This window comes from Sinocyclocheilus rhinocerous, unplaced genomic scaffold (assembly GCF_001515625.1).
Source record: "Sinocyclocheilus rhinocerous isolate Xijiao unplaced genomic scaffold, SAMN03320098_v1.1 scaffold350, whole genome shotgun sequence".
NCBI lineage: Eukaryota > Metazoa > Chordata > Actinopteri > Cypriniformes > Cyprinidae > Sinocyclocheilus > Sinocyclocheilus rhinocerous.
This window is the reverse complement of record NW_015637528.1, coordinates 659395-673235: the sequence shown is the minus strand read 5'-3', so window position 1 is coordinate 673235 and position 13841 is coordinate 659395. Positions and strand designations below refer to the sequence as shown.

Sequence of the window (13841 nt, the reverse complement as noted above, 5' to 3'; positions counted from 1 at the left end):
GGTGTGCAACATCTGTTTGTGGTATACCCCGGAAGTCTTTTTCCACTTCCAAAAACGGTATACTACCGTAAAATTAATGTCCAATACATGTAATGTCCAATACAGTTTTTCACCGTATATAGTAGGGGAATTTACCGTTAACCATTTAACAGGTTTTTACTGTCACATTTTTACAATCTTTTACCGTTAAATTCACGGTCATTTTTTAGATCAGTGTTTGTGTGCACATGCAAGTTTAAGCATATAAATGAGCCCATTGATGATTGAACTTCTTCAGACAGGTTCATGTTCGCATTATTCTCAGTACATTGTACAAAAACTCTGAGTTCCATTAGTTTTAAGTTACTATAAAGCAACAACAAGTGAATGCGTGTTTTTGGCGATGAGCAATAGACCCAAAGGAAAGACAAATCACAAATAATATCATTTCTTTCACCTAAATAGAGCAATATGATTAAATGAGGAACAAATGGAGACTTTTGCTAATGTCTTCTGCTTTTCAGATTTTTCTCTTGAGAATCCATCCCCTCAGTAATTTCACGTTTCCTTTAAAGTCTAAAGAGGAATATTAACAATGTCTCAAACCATGCTTGCATTTGCCAGGATACTAAAGTCTGAAATCAACTTGAAGATCTCAATAGCTATGGTTCCATCCAAAAGTTGCCAATTTAACTTATGCGCAAAATTAGAATATTACATTTGCCAATAAAGCACTTTCCATCCCATGCTCAAGAGAATAAAATCATCACTTCCAGGGAAACTGGGAGAAAGTATCAATAATAAAAATGAAAGTTGCTGCAACCGGGGAAGCCCATGGCTCTTTTTTTCTTACTAAATAAACAACTTTCGCAATAATAAAAGCTGTCTGGTTATTTTAGTTCTGGAATTCTGTTCTGTGAGACAGTTATAAGAGGTGATTATACCAAATCACTTTGATGACCAACTTTGGCTCAGGCATTTTTAAAATGATGAAAATAACATTTGAGATTGTGTGCGACGAGATAGGTGTGCTGTTTAGTTCAGTTATCTAATCGCATGATCTGCTGAAGCAAAGTCACATGATTTTTTGATGAGTATCAAGGAATTTATTCAGCAGTTTATGTGCATGTTTTCTTACTTAAAAAAACATTATAAGATCTAATTGAGCATATAAGTTTTTTTTATGAACATTATTTGAATTTATGCACACCTTGGCATTTCCATCCAGTGTTTAATATGCAATATTCCAAAATTCACAAAAAAAAATAGGTGGATGTAAACATATGTATGCTGATGTGAACTCAACCATTATTCATCAAATTCTCACAAATCCAAATGATCTAATGCTCTCCACATTCATTTTATTGTTCTGTACAAAAATTTAAAAAATGTAAAAAAAAAAAAAAGGAACCGAAAAATGGGAACATTTAAATTAACACCTAAATTAATATTATTTCAACCTAAATACATTAATTTATACCAACACTTTTTTTTTATGGGTTAAAACAGATATAATAGCTCTTTAATGTAACAATTGCAGCACTTTTTATGCCACTATTAATGTAGCATGTCAATGTTTGCCTTATTTGTGTGTCTCATGCATTCATTACCTATGTTGGTTGTTTAAATTATCTAATTGCTGTAATAAATGTTTTTTATATATATTCTTTGATAAACTTTTGTCCATTTATCATATGTCTTAAGTGTCAATTTTTCGAAATTGAGATTTATACATCATCTGAAAGCTGAATAAATAAGCTCTCCATTGATGTATGGTTTTGTTAGGATCGGACAATATTTGGATGAGATACAACTATTTGAAAATCTGGAATCATCGCAGCCGACGCTCAGTCTGGAGTTTATCGACACGGACTGCCGAGAAAATAACTTATTAAAGACTCGAGCGCGAGTAGAAGCGGTCAAGAGAGTTCACACTTACAGCGAAGTGCGTTTAAGAGTTGACTGAAGGGGACCGAGCTCGCTGCTGTTGTGTCTGGAGTGAACGAGCGACTGAACCTGGCCCCGCTGTTACGGCTCCAGCCTACATCGAAAACGAATACTTCACTCTAATTGAATGGTAAGTGCGTTCATCATAATTAATGGAGAAGTGTTATTGGTGCTAAATAATGAACTCAAGTCTTACAATATTGTGAAAACTAATTGTATTTTTTGTTAGAAGTGTTTAAATCGGTAGTTATCGCGCTAATGTTTGATAGATGTGACACTTCACCAAATTATGGTTTCATTTTCTAGTTTTCTCAAGCAAAATTACTAGAGTTTCTGCGAAAATACAATGCTTATTGTTTATATTGTAAAGTAGTAATTAAGCTTTGTGTTTATTTATGTATTTATGTATTTATAACTGACCTCAGTTCAGCTGTAGTAACTAAAACTCTGATATTTGGCGGTTACCATAGTGATTTTTTTTTGTAAGGATCTCTGTCTGAAGATTGAATAAAAATCTGCCAAATGTATATCAACTATACAAACTGAAGAGTTTATAGTGTGCTAACTTCAACTAGCAGCAGTTATTGTTTGGTTTATTGTTGTATGGTGTGCATAAATATGATTTATCATTGTTTGTTTATTTTGGCACCCATGTGATGTCTGTGCTTAGACTCTTTCTGTCTGGACTGAAGGGGTTGTGTAGTAAACATCTAGACTTGTAACCTAAAGATATAGTTGTAAACCTCCCAAGAGTTGATAAATGTGACCCTAGACGGACCACAAAACCAGTCATAAAGCTGAATAAATAAGCTTTCCATTGATGTATAGTATTGATTTGTTAGGATAGGACAATATTTGGCTGAGATACAACTATTTGAAAATCTGGAATCTGAGGGTGCAAAAAAAATCAAAATATTGAGAAAATCGCCTTTAAAGTTGTCAAAATGAAGTTCTTAGCAATGCATATTACTAATCCAAAATTAAGTTTTGATATATTTACGGTAGGAAATTTACAAAATATCTTCATGAAACATGATCTTTAATTAATATCCTAATGATTTTTGGCATAAAAGAAAAATCAATCATTTTGACCCATGCAATGTATTGTTGGCTATTGCTACAAATATACCCCAGCGACTTAAGACTGCTTTTGTGCTCCCGGGTCACAAATCACCATTGCGTCCTTGATCAACCTCAGGTTACTCCAGGACTGAACCTGTAGGTGTTCAGAGATGTCTGTTCAGCACAAGGAGGTCTGTAATAGTTTGCAGAAAGCCATCTATTAGCATCTCCATCTATCTCAATGGAAGTTACTCACTGTCAAACGCAGCCCCAGAAGTATGCAACCCTCACCCCGTCATGTGTGCTCAGGTCCTGATTTTGCTTTTTATCTCACACTCTTAAAAATAAAGGTGCTAAATAGGGGTTTTGCAGCAGTTGCAATTATTTTTAAGAGTGCAAGTAACCTGAGCCATAAAAGCCATGAAACTGATCACTCTGAAGCTGCAAGAAAATAACATCATGTCAACATTAATTAACTGATGGCAAGAACGCACACAGTTCAAAACCCTACACTAAAGACTGTCCCGAGATTAGGCATGTGACCGATTCAATTTTTAATGTTGTGATAATTGCTGAGGCTTTTATCACGGTATACGGTATTATCATGATATTGGGAAAAAAGTTGCAAAAAAAAAAAAGTGTTGTCATATAACAGGTTTAATAACTTTTTTTCTTATAACAAAAAGAACTGAACAAAGCAATATTTTTCAAAATGTAAAATTTTCATTTACATTTTTTTTTTATTTTTACCCTTGGTGCTTTAATGCTGATAGCATTCTTTTGATTTAGGAGAAGTTCTGTCCTCTCAGAGATGTTGTGTCTTTAAATTGATTTCTTTTAAAGCAGTACAACTACAGCCATACACATTCAGATGGACATTTTTGGCACCTGCATTTTTTGAGTTTCCCGCCAGTTTCTAATGTGTCAATTTAGCCATTGTGCAACTTTGAAAAACGTCTATTTATTGAGCTCAGTGAAGGTGTTTTTATTGAACACGTTTCATGTAAACGTCCTCTAAGAACCGCATCTTATAGGGATCAGGTTTATCGTAAACCAGCCTAATTATTAAGTTTGATAAAGACTGATAATGTGTTCAAGTCATGTCGGAAAGATCGTATTTACCAGTTAAAGGCACATGAACGCCACCAGAAAGTTGTAATGATGAAAATATTGAGAAAATATCACACACAATGGATGCAGCTTCTGTATTTATGGTCAATTTGTTGAAATGTAATGTTTTTTCATTTACAAGTTGCATGTACAAAATACAATTGTACAATCACACTAGAAATAATGGTTCAGTTCCGAAATTGAGTAAAAACATAAAGCAAAAACACACCTAATGTGCATTTTTTTATCAATCGTTTTGTAGAAGTAGAGTTAAAAAAGTAGAGTTGTTTTTGTACACTGTAAAAAATGACCATGAATTTAACGGTAAAAGACTGTAAAAATGCTACAGTAAAAACCTGTTAAATGGTTAACGGTAAATTCCCCTACTATATACGGTGAAAAACTCACCTGCATTTGGTGGTTATCAGTGTATTACAAAGGTACAGAACAGATTTCAGTACTTCAATAGGTCGGTATATTAACATTATATCAGTTAATGAAATTACGGTATTTAACTGTAAATTTAAGTTAAAACCGTAAAACCGTAAAACGTTGCTACCGTATTTTTTACGGTAAAATTCTGGCAACCACAGCTGCCGTTTTTTTACCGTAAATTTTACGGAATTTTTTACAGTGTAGAGTAGCTACATTGTCATCTTGCTTCAGCCAAAGTGATCTGAACAGACCTGACGTCGTAATTACCACTTCCCAACTCATAAACACAAACTTCCCAGAAGTACTTGAGAAAACCATGATTAGCGACTCGTTGTTCTGGCAACCCAATGCTTATGTTTTTGCATCCCTAAAATCAAATGATGGTTTGTAAACATGAGGGCCAGTTACTGGGCTTGTCTAACCGTTATTCCTGTTTGTGAGATATTTTCATCAGTCAAAGCAGTTCAATCCACCTTCACATTCACCTGTCCTGTTCCTCCTCTTTTCTTTTTTGAACTGTGGCTTTCCCCACAATAAAGAGCATCTGTAAACATGCTCATAAAGTTCAATCAAAACATTATAAACCCATCATAACAGCACTCCACCCTGGCTCAAAAACTCACACGTTGGTTTGGCAACAAAGCAGCAGCGCGTAAAGACTATTGGCCCTGAGGGAAACGAAAGAGGGCGAGATTACAGCTATTGAGAGTGACAGCTTTGCTCAGTCCCTCAGAGTGTTTTGGGTGTGTAGAGAAGGCAAGATCGTGCAGCGTTATATAATGGAGGAGTGATTATTAGAAAGCCGCGTGGTGCTCATTTAATGCTCACGCTGTGACCGAGACACTGGGCAGCCTGACCGCTGAATGTGGAGTTGCCATGTGCTGCGCTGTATATGATTATTGTTTTTTTTTTCTTCTCTTTCCCTTTACTGACCACACTTATCGTTAAGCCTGTGATTTACATTTTTTTTTTGCTTTGACAGCAAGTATGTTTGAGATGTTATGCCATCAAGACTTCTTTAGTTAACATGTTTCTTTTGGCTTGTTTAAATGTTATCTGAGACTTAGAATACTAGTCTCAGCAGTTTTTTTAAATAGTGATGTTAAGGCAATTACTACTACTACTACAGCTGCTCATATTTGGGGTTAGGCATGTAAACGCAGTTACGAATGCTTGGCCAACACAATTTAAATGTGCAATCGCATACTTATAGGTATGTGTTTTTGTCATAGCTACCACCTGTTTTTGGGCAAGTCTCGCCACCTTTTGTCAGATGTCTGTCACACACAATGATTAAAGATGGAAGTGGGGTGACAGAGTAACATCACATCATGTAATAAGTAATAATAAAAATAAATGTTTTTGTCCATGCAATAAATGTCAATGGGGGTCCAGTGTTATTTTGAACCCCACTGACTTAGACAAAACAGTTCAAAATACAGAATACAAAATAATGGGTTCGGTAATATTTTTTATTGTTTTTGAAAGAAATCTCTTCTGCTCACCAAGGCTGCATTTATTTACAGTAAAAACAGTAATATTGTGAAATATTATTACAACTTAAAATAACAGTTTCCTACTTTAGCATTCTTGAAGTTGTAATTTATTCCTGTGATGCAAAGCTGAATTTTCAGCGTCATTACTCCAGTCTTCAGACATGATCCTTCAGAAAACGTTCTAATATGCTGATTTGCTGCTCAATAAACTTTTTTTTCAATTAATATTAAAATGGTTGTGCTGCTATTTTTATTTTGAAAACTGTGATACATTTTAGGATTCTTTGATGAATATAAAGATGAATTTAACATTTATTTGAAATAGATTTTCTTATAATAATCTAAATGTATTTTACGAGACTTGTCTATTATAAGACATTTTAAGACATTATGTGTCCTTGCTGAATAAAAATAATTAATTTCTTTAAAAACAAACAAACAAACAAACTTTTGAACAGTAGCATATCTTTTTTGTGTTCCACTGAAGAAAGTCATACAGGTTTGAGTCATACAGGGTGACTAAATGATAACAGAATGTACAGTTTTGTGTGAACTATCCCTTTAAGCATGAAGCATCTGTAACCTTTCCTTGAGAGGGAATTGTTCAAGTTTGAAAGGTGAAAAGAGTCTTTATTTGATCTCAAAGGCTTGCTGTCAGAGCGTCATAGTAGGCTTCTGTTCTAAGCATTACTTTCTCCCTCTTGCTGATTTGCTCATGCACTGTACTTGGCTGATGGATTAACAGTACTATTTTTCTTGCCCACTCCTTTTTCAGGATTTGGTCTGCTTGTGCCACTCCAGTCTTCTCAGCTTTCTAAACCACATCAGCAGGGCCTCTGCGTTCCCAGAAACTGAGCTCCACGCGACCAAACCCGACTTTGTTACCCTGAAAAGGCTCTGGAAACTGAGAACGAAAAACCAGAAGGCAATTCATAAGGCGAAATAGATTTTCCATTTCTCCGACCTTCCGTGTCCGTAACCAGACGGAGAGCTGAAGTCTGCTGATTCTGATGACGTGATTGTTCTGATATCTGGTTACTTGTGGTTCCCTCAGACGTCTGGCTGTCACCTACCTCGACTGTAGCACTATCGAAAGAGAGGATTCTGGGATAGGTTCATGCCGTGGTTGCGCCGCTGTATGGAGGTATAAGGGAGGAGCAGGACTCTTGTGGGACGCTGGTGGAGATCATGGGAAAAGAGCAGGATCTTCTCCAAGCGGTCAAGAATGGAGATCTAGCTACTACACAGAAACTGCTGGCCAAGGTCAAAGCCTGCAAAAGCAGTGAGTAACAGTACATTTCCTCCCTGTCCTATCACTGCATTTGACAAAATGTGTATCCATGAAGATCTTTGCTTTTGCAGACTAGGGCTGTCAAAATGGCTGAAAAACTAAATTTGAATTTTTTACTTAAATATTATCAAAATTCGAATTATATTAGAATTTAAAATGCATCATTTCAGTTAGGGTGAAGAAAAGCTTTTGGCTTCTCTTCTGAGGCCACAAGAGGGCGCATCGAGCAAAATATTACTAATGCACGTTTATTCAAAGCGTAATATAACATGACTATCTGTGAAAAAATAATGTTTAAAATAACGTTTATAAACCAATTATAATTAAGTTGCTTAAACAACTATAAACAAAACAGCATCATGTATGTATGCATAGTTTAATACAAAGGACCGAAAGCCAATCACACAGAGTACATTTTTCATTTAAAAACACGAGTTGCAGTGGGATGGGGAAAAAACCCGGCCATAAAGTCTCGAGATATGGTTTTTCAAAGTTAAACTTGCATTAATTTTACATGGCTTTCTAAACATGCGGCCCTTTTGTGCGAGACGCGAGTGCAACGGTGATAGATGTCCCTCTAGAAAATGCGCTAAATATGCGTTCTGTGTGAACGGCTTGGTTTCAGTTTTTACGTAAACATGATCTTCTCCGCATTGATGTTCTCTTTTCCCGCAATATTTTTAACGAACAACGCAGCAGCGCCGCATCTAGTGGCTTCAACTGGATAGGCTAACAAAAACATTAAAATGCAACGACACTTACATTGTCATCGCATCTCGTGCGCCACTGATAAGGCTGCCTCCTTAACGCACACCTAAAATTCGAATGCAACGTTTTTGCATTCGAATGTGGATTTTTATTTTAAATTCGACGAATATTCGAAATTCGAATTTTTTTTGACAGCCCTAATGCAGACCCTCATTGGCAATTGTTCTACCACCAGGGTGCTAAAAGATGAGCTGCGAACAGTTAGTTCTTCTGATGATCCTGTTATTATAATATTCATATACCCATGACTAGGGCTGGGTGATGTCCCAAAAAAATTCTCGATATGCATGTATTGCTCTGAAGTGGTCTACAATGGTGCTCATGACTGTACAGATTCTGCATATTTTTTTTCACATTTTCTCCATGAATTGTGAGGGACATTCTGCAAGATGGATTTTAAGGAATAGTTCACACATAACTCAATAATTTATTGACCCTCAGGTCATACAGGTCACCTGTATGACTTTATTTCTTCCATAGAACACAAAGGAAGATATTTAGCAGAATGTTCATGCTGCTTTTTACACACTGTAAAAGTAAATGGTGATCAGGAGCAGTAAAGGTCCATAAATGACCAAAAAACCATATAAAGTTAATCAATATTGCTTGTACACTATATTCCATGTCTTCTTAAACCATACAGTAGCTTCAAGTGAGGAACAGACTGAAATATTTAGGCTACAATCTGCTGAAATTCTGTTTCATGGAAGAAATAAGGTCATGCAGGTTTGGAATAATGGTAGGTCAATAAAGCCATAATTATAAATTTGGGTTAACTATCCATTTAAACATGGGCAAGCATGTTAATTGATGGTTGAAAGCATGATCAAATTACAAACATGCAATGGGTGGCGAACTTTGAATTCTGTGGAAATCTGCGGCGCTTTCTAGAGAATTGTCGCAGACATATTCATGACATATAAAGTCATTAGGAACAGTGATCAAACATTATTTACTTACACATGGCCCATTTACTTTTCATTTCACTGGTTGACGATAAGAGCTTATTTCAGGGAGTCAAAGTTCAGGACCCCGCTTGTCTGCTCAACAGTGATCAGTGGTGACTTGTTTTGGTTAAGCGTGTCTCTGTCCACTTTAGCTTTCTAATGGTCTAACATGAATGACTTCATGCCTGTTTTCTCCGTCCCACCAGTTAGTCTTTGCTGGAAGTGTATTGTTTCTCCTGGTTTGTGATCTCTGTAAGAGCAGCGGGATTGGCCTTTGGAACACCTTGCCAACTGGGTCCTGATAACATCAACAGACTCTGTGTTTGCGTTGTACTTTTATCTCTTTATGGCCGTGCATTGAGAGTTCAACTCCAGCATGAAGACCCCATGTTCTCTGTGATGTGGTCCAGTGGGAGTCTGTAAAGGGAAAGACAGATGCTCCACCCCAATAAGACCTCCCAAACGGTTAGGCGTCAGAAGAGAAATGGGGGCTTTTCTCTGTCGGAGTCTGTTGTGATAACATATAAAGACAGCTGTAAAAGCAATATGCCACTAAAAGCTGAATATTGCAGTGTTTTTAATATGGTAAAGATGTGTTGTTAGGCATATTGTTATACAGAGTGGCTTATTTCTTTTATGAAATGTTAAAAACAGTGTTCAGCAATAGTTAAAATTAAATTGAATAGTAAACTCTGCTGTTCAAAAGTTTGTGGTCAGCAAGTTTTTTTCATTTTTTTGAAAGAAAATATTTTTATTCAGCAAGAACACATTAAATTGATCAAACATAACTGTAAATGTGTTTCAAAATATGTCTATTTCAAATAAATGCTGTTTTTATAACGTTCTATTCATTAAAGAATCCTGAAGAAATCTATCAGGATTTCCTCAAAAATATTAAGCAGCTCAACTGCTTTCAACTTTCAACAAGAACTGTTTCTTGAGCAGCAAATCAGCATATCAGAATGATTTCTGAAGATCATGTGACACTGAAGACTGGAGTAATGATGCTGAAAATTCAGCTTTGATCACAGAAATAAATTACATTTTAATATATGTGACCCTGGAGCACAAAAGCAGTCTTAAGTCGCTGGGGTATATTTGTAGCAATAGCCAACAATACATTGTATGGGTCAAAATGATCGATTTTTCTTTTATGCCAAAAATCATTAGGATATTAAGTAAAGATCATGTTCCTTGAAGATATTTTGTAAATTTCCTACCGTAAATATATCAAAACTTAATTTTTGATTAGTAATATGCATTGCTAAGAACTTCATTTGGACAACTTTAAAGATGATTTTCTCAATATTTAGATTTTTTTGCACCCTCAGATTCCAGATTTTCAAATAGTTGTATCTCGACCAAATATTGTCCTATCCTAACAAACCATACATCAATACTTATTGATAGCTTATTTATTCAGCTTTCAGGTGATGTATAAATCTCTATTTCGAAAAATTTACCCTTATGACTGGTTTTGTGCTCCAGGGTCACATATATTCACATAGAAAACAGTTATTTTAAATTGTAATAATATTTTACAACATTCCTGTTTTTACTGTATTTTAGATCATATGAATGCAGCCTTAGTGAGCATGGGAGACTTTAAACATTAATAATAAAACATACCGACCCCAAACTTTTGAAGGTAGTGTATATAATAATAATAATAATAATAATAGAACATTTAATTTTAATGTAATAAATATAAAATAAATTAATAAAAATCTGAAAGTTTATTCAGCTTCTTTTCTGAACTTCCATTTTATATTTACATCATGAGACAGTTGTGCTGGCAGAAAAAAAACTCTCATGCTAAATGCACGACTTCACACCTGGAACGACCCTAAATATACCTTTGCACTTTGCAGGTGACCTTTTCATGTGTTTGTGAAGGTGCTTGTAATTATCCATGAGAAGACAGGGGACTCGCGAGACTAGCATATCTCAGAGGCGCGCGCGCTGCACATACGTCTTGCGACATCCGACGGAACGCCTTCTGTGTATGACAGATAACGGAAGTGAGAGAAAAGTGTTTATTACATTTGAAATATGGATATTTTTCTTACAAAAACGCATTCACTACAGAAGGCCTTTATTCACCCCCCCGGAGCCGTGTGAGGCACATTTTATTATGAATTTGCGCGCTTTATTTGACGACTTGTGGACTGTTCAACTGCAACACCCACTGACTGCAATGATAGAGCTTGGACTAGCCAGGACAATTTTTAATATAACTCCGACTGGATTCGTCTGAAAGAAGAAAGTCATATACATCTAGGATGCTTCGAGGGTGAGTAAAACACGAGCCAATTTTTCATTTTTGGGTGAACTAACCCTTTAAGCTTCAGGGTTGGAATTTCCGTCCACTGTCTCTGAGGTTTGAGGTTGGGTGGGATTGTACAGTAATTTGTTTGTGTGTGTGATAATGCTCTGTGTTAAATCTGTGGTGTAATCCTCTATTATTTCAGATTTTATCCCAGACGTTTGATCCTTTAAGTCCTGTTGTTTTTAGTGCTGGGATGTTTGTTGGCATACATGTTATTCAAGGGAGCTAGACACAACGTGATAAAGCGACAAACAATAAAAGCCATGTAAAGAGTTTTTGTCTCAGCCTGCTGTGACTGACAGGCGCGTTTTTTGATTTCTGTTTTTGCTGCTTCAACTGAGTGTCTCCACCCAGAGTGAAATTTCATCCAAAATCCAGTTGTGCGTGCAGAATTTCCTCTGTCAGAGTTGAAAACTGTCACGTCCGGTTTGGCCACAATGCACATTACTGTTCAAAAGTTTGGGGTCAGTAAGATTTTATTTAATATTTTAAAGAAATTAGAAGTTTTATTGCAATAAATTAATAAAAAAGTGACATTAAAGTGACATCAGAAATGTTTCTTGAGAAGCAAATCAGCATGATAGAATGATTTCTGAAGATCATGTGACACTGAAGACACTGAAAATTCAGCTTTGCATCACAGGAATAAATTATATTTTAATATATATTCACATAGAAAATATTTATTGTAAATTGTAATATTATTTAAAAAATATTCCTGTTTTTACTGCATTTTAATCAAATAAATGCAGCTTTGATGAGCATAAGACACTTATTTCAAAAACATTAATAAAATCTTACTGACCCCAAACTTTTGAACTGTAGTGTACATTAGATAGAGACTCTACACTGTACAGGCTCAACAATATGCATAACAATAACCAACAATTTTGTATCAGCAGAAGAATCGGCAGATGTATCATTTACAGTCTTTATAGTTTGAGAGTTATGTTTCTTGAACTTCTATGGTTTAGTGCTCTTGGCACCCAGTTATTCGCTTGATATGTCCCGCCCTGTCTTCCTGTTTCAGTTAAAATGACGTCAACACATAGAGTAACGCTGCGTATTTCTAAGCATTTCAGGGGACCTTTAACATTTTTTTTATGGAAACCATGATGCATTTTTTCAGGATTTTTGAAAAGAAAGTTTAAGAGAACAGCATTTATTTGAAAAGATAATCTTTTCAAACATTATAAATGTCTTTATTGTCACTTTTGACAATCAATTTAATGTTTCTAAGCTCAATGAAAGCTGATATCTTTAAAAAAAAAAGTTTTGAACAGTACTATGTAATATTTGATAAAGATCACAAAAGATTTATTGACAAAACCACTTTCAAAAATGTCTTTTTTTTCTGAGAATTTCAGAAAAAAAGAAGTGACCCTGTTGTGACCTCCACATGAGTCAATGTGTCACAATAATGTGTCAATGTCCTGAAACAATACCGAATAACATTCTGAAAATAATAAATCAGCATTCAAGCTGAACAGTTGAATGGCTGAAATCATCCTGTTTGTGTGTGTGACTCACGCACTGTTTATTTTCTGTGGGGGTCTTATCTCCTTATCCTGCATTTGTTGTGTCCGTCAGACACACAGATGCAGTTTTTGGCATGTCACAGATAAGTTTTGAGATTACTGTAATTATTTTCTGCCTGTGAATGAGTATACAAACGTTATCTTCCTGACACAGATGACTTATACTCGGAAGAGTACTGCAGACTTGCCCGAGGCCAGAATAATGCTGAATAAACCAGAGAACACTGTGTACCTCAAGCTCCGCTTTGCTGCAGTTTAGCTAACATCAGTGGTGTATAACGTACCTGAAAGCCATGCTCAAGTAAAAGTACAGATATCTTACCAGAAAATGACTTTGGTAGAAGTTGAAGTCACCGTTTAGAATATTACTTGAGTAAAAGTCTTAAAGTATTTGATATTTATTGTACTTAAGTACGAAAAGTATTTTTTAAATCTTAAACGTACTTAAGTATTGAAAGTAAAAGTACAAGTAAATGCAAAATGGAAAAGAAGCAAATAAATATATATATATATAAAAATGTTCATACACAGCTTGAGTAGCAAGATTGTGTTCAGTTTGAACTCTTTCTTCCATTCAGCATTTTTTGGGTATGAATAAGAAGCACTTCATCCGGTACTTAGTTTCTTTCATTCCAACGTAAGAAAACATTTCTGGAATCTGCATCTGAAGTGATATTTAGATGTATTTACACAGTTTAATGTATCTCTATCTCAGAGGGGACATGGATGCATTTAAACTGCAGTTACAGATGCATAAATAGGCCTAATGTTTAGTTTTTAACACAAAACGTTGAATACTGATATTTGAAATAATTTAAAACATGAAAAAATAGTCAAAATGTGAAATTAAAACCGCCAGTAAGTGACAGCAAGTGACTGTTAATGAATCATTGAGATTCAACTGATTCATTCAAACGACTGATTCATTCAGGAACAAAG

At 35.3% G+C, this 13841-nt stretch overlaps 1 protein-coding gene across 2 annotated transcripts in view; it reads left to right on the top strand.

Moving 5' to 3' along the window:
* Positions 1-1826: 1826 nt before the first annotated feature.
* Positions 1827-13841, top strand: part of LOC107748868 (caskin-2-like) — a 55238-nt gene continuing 43223 nt past the window's right edge. For both annotated transcript variants that reach the window (XM_016563856.1, XM_016563855.1), the window contains exons 1-2: positions 1827-2056; positions 6805-7311. In XM_016563856.1, coding sequence (XP_016419342.1) covers positions 7218-7311 — 94 coding nt within the window. In that variant the 5' untranslated portion in view covers positions 1827-2056; positions 6805-7217. The remainder of the gene's footprint in view (positions 2057-6804; positions 7312-13841) is intronic.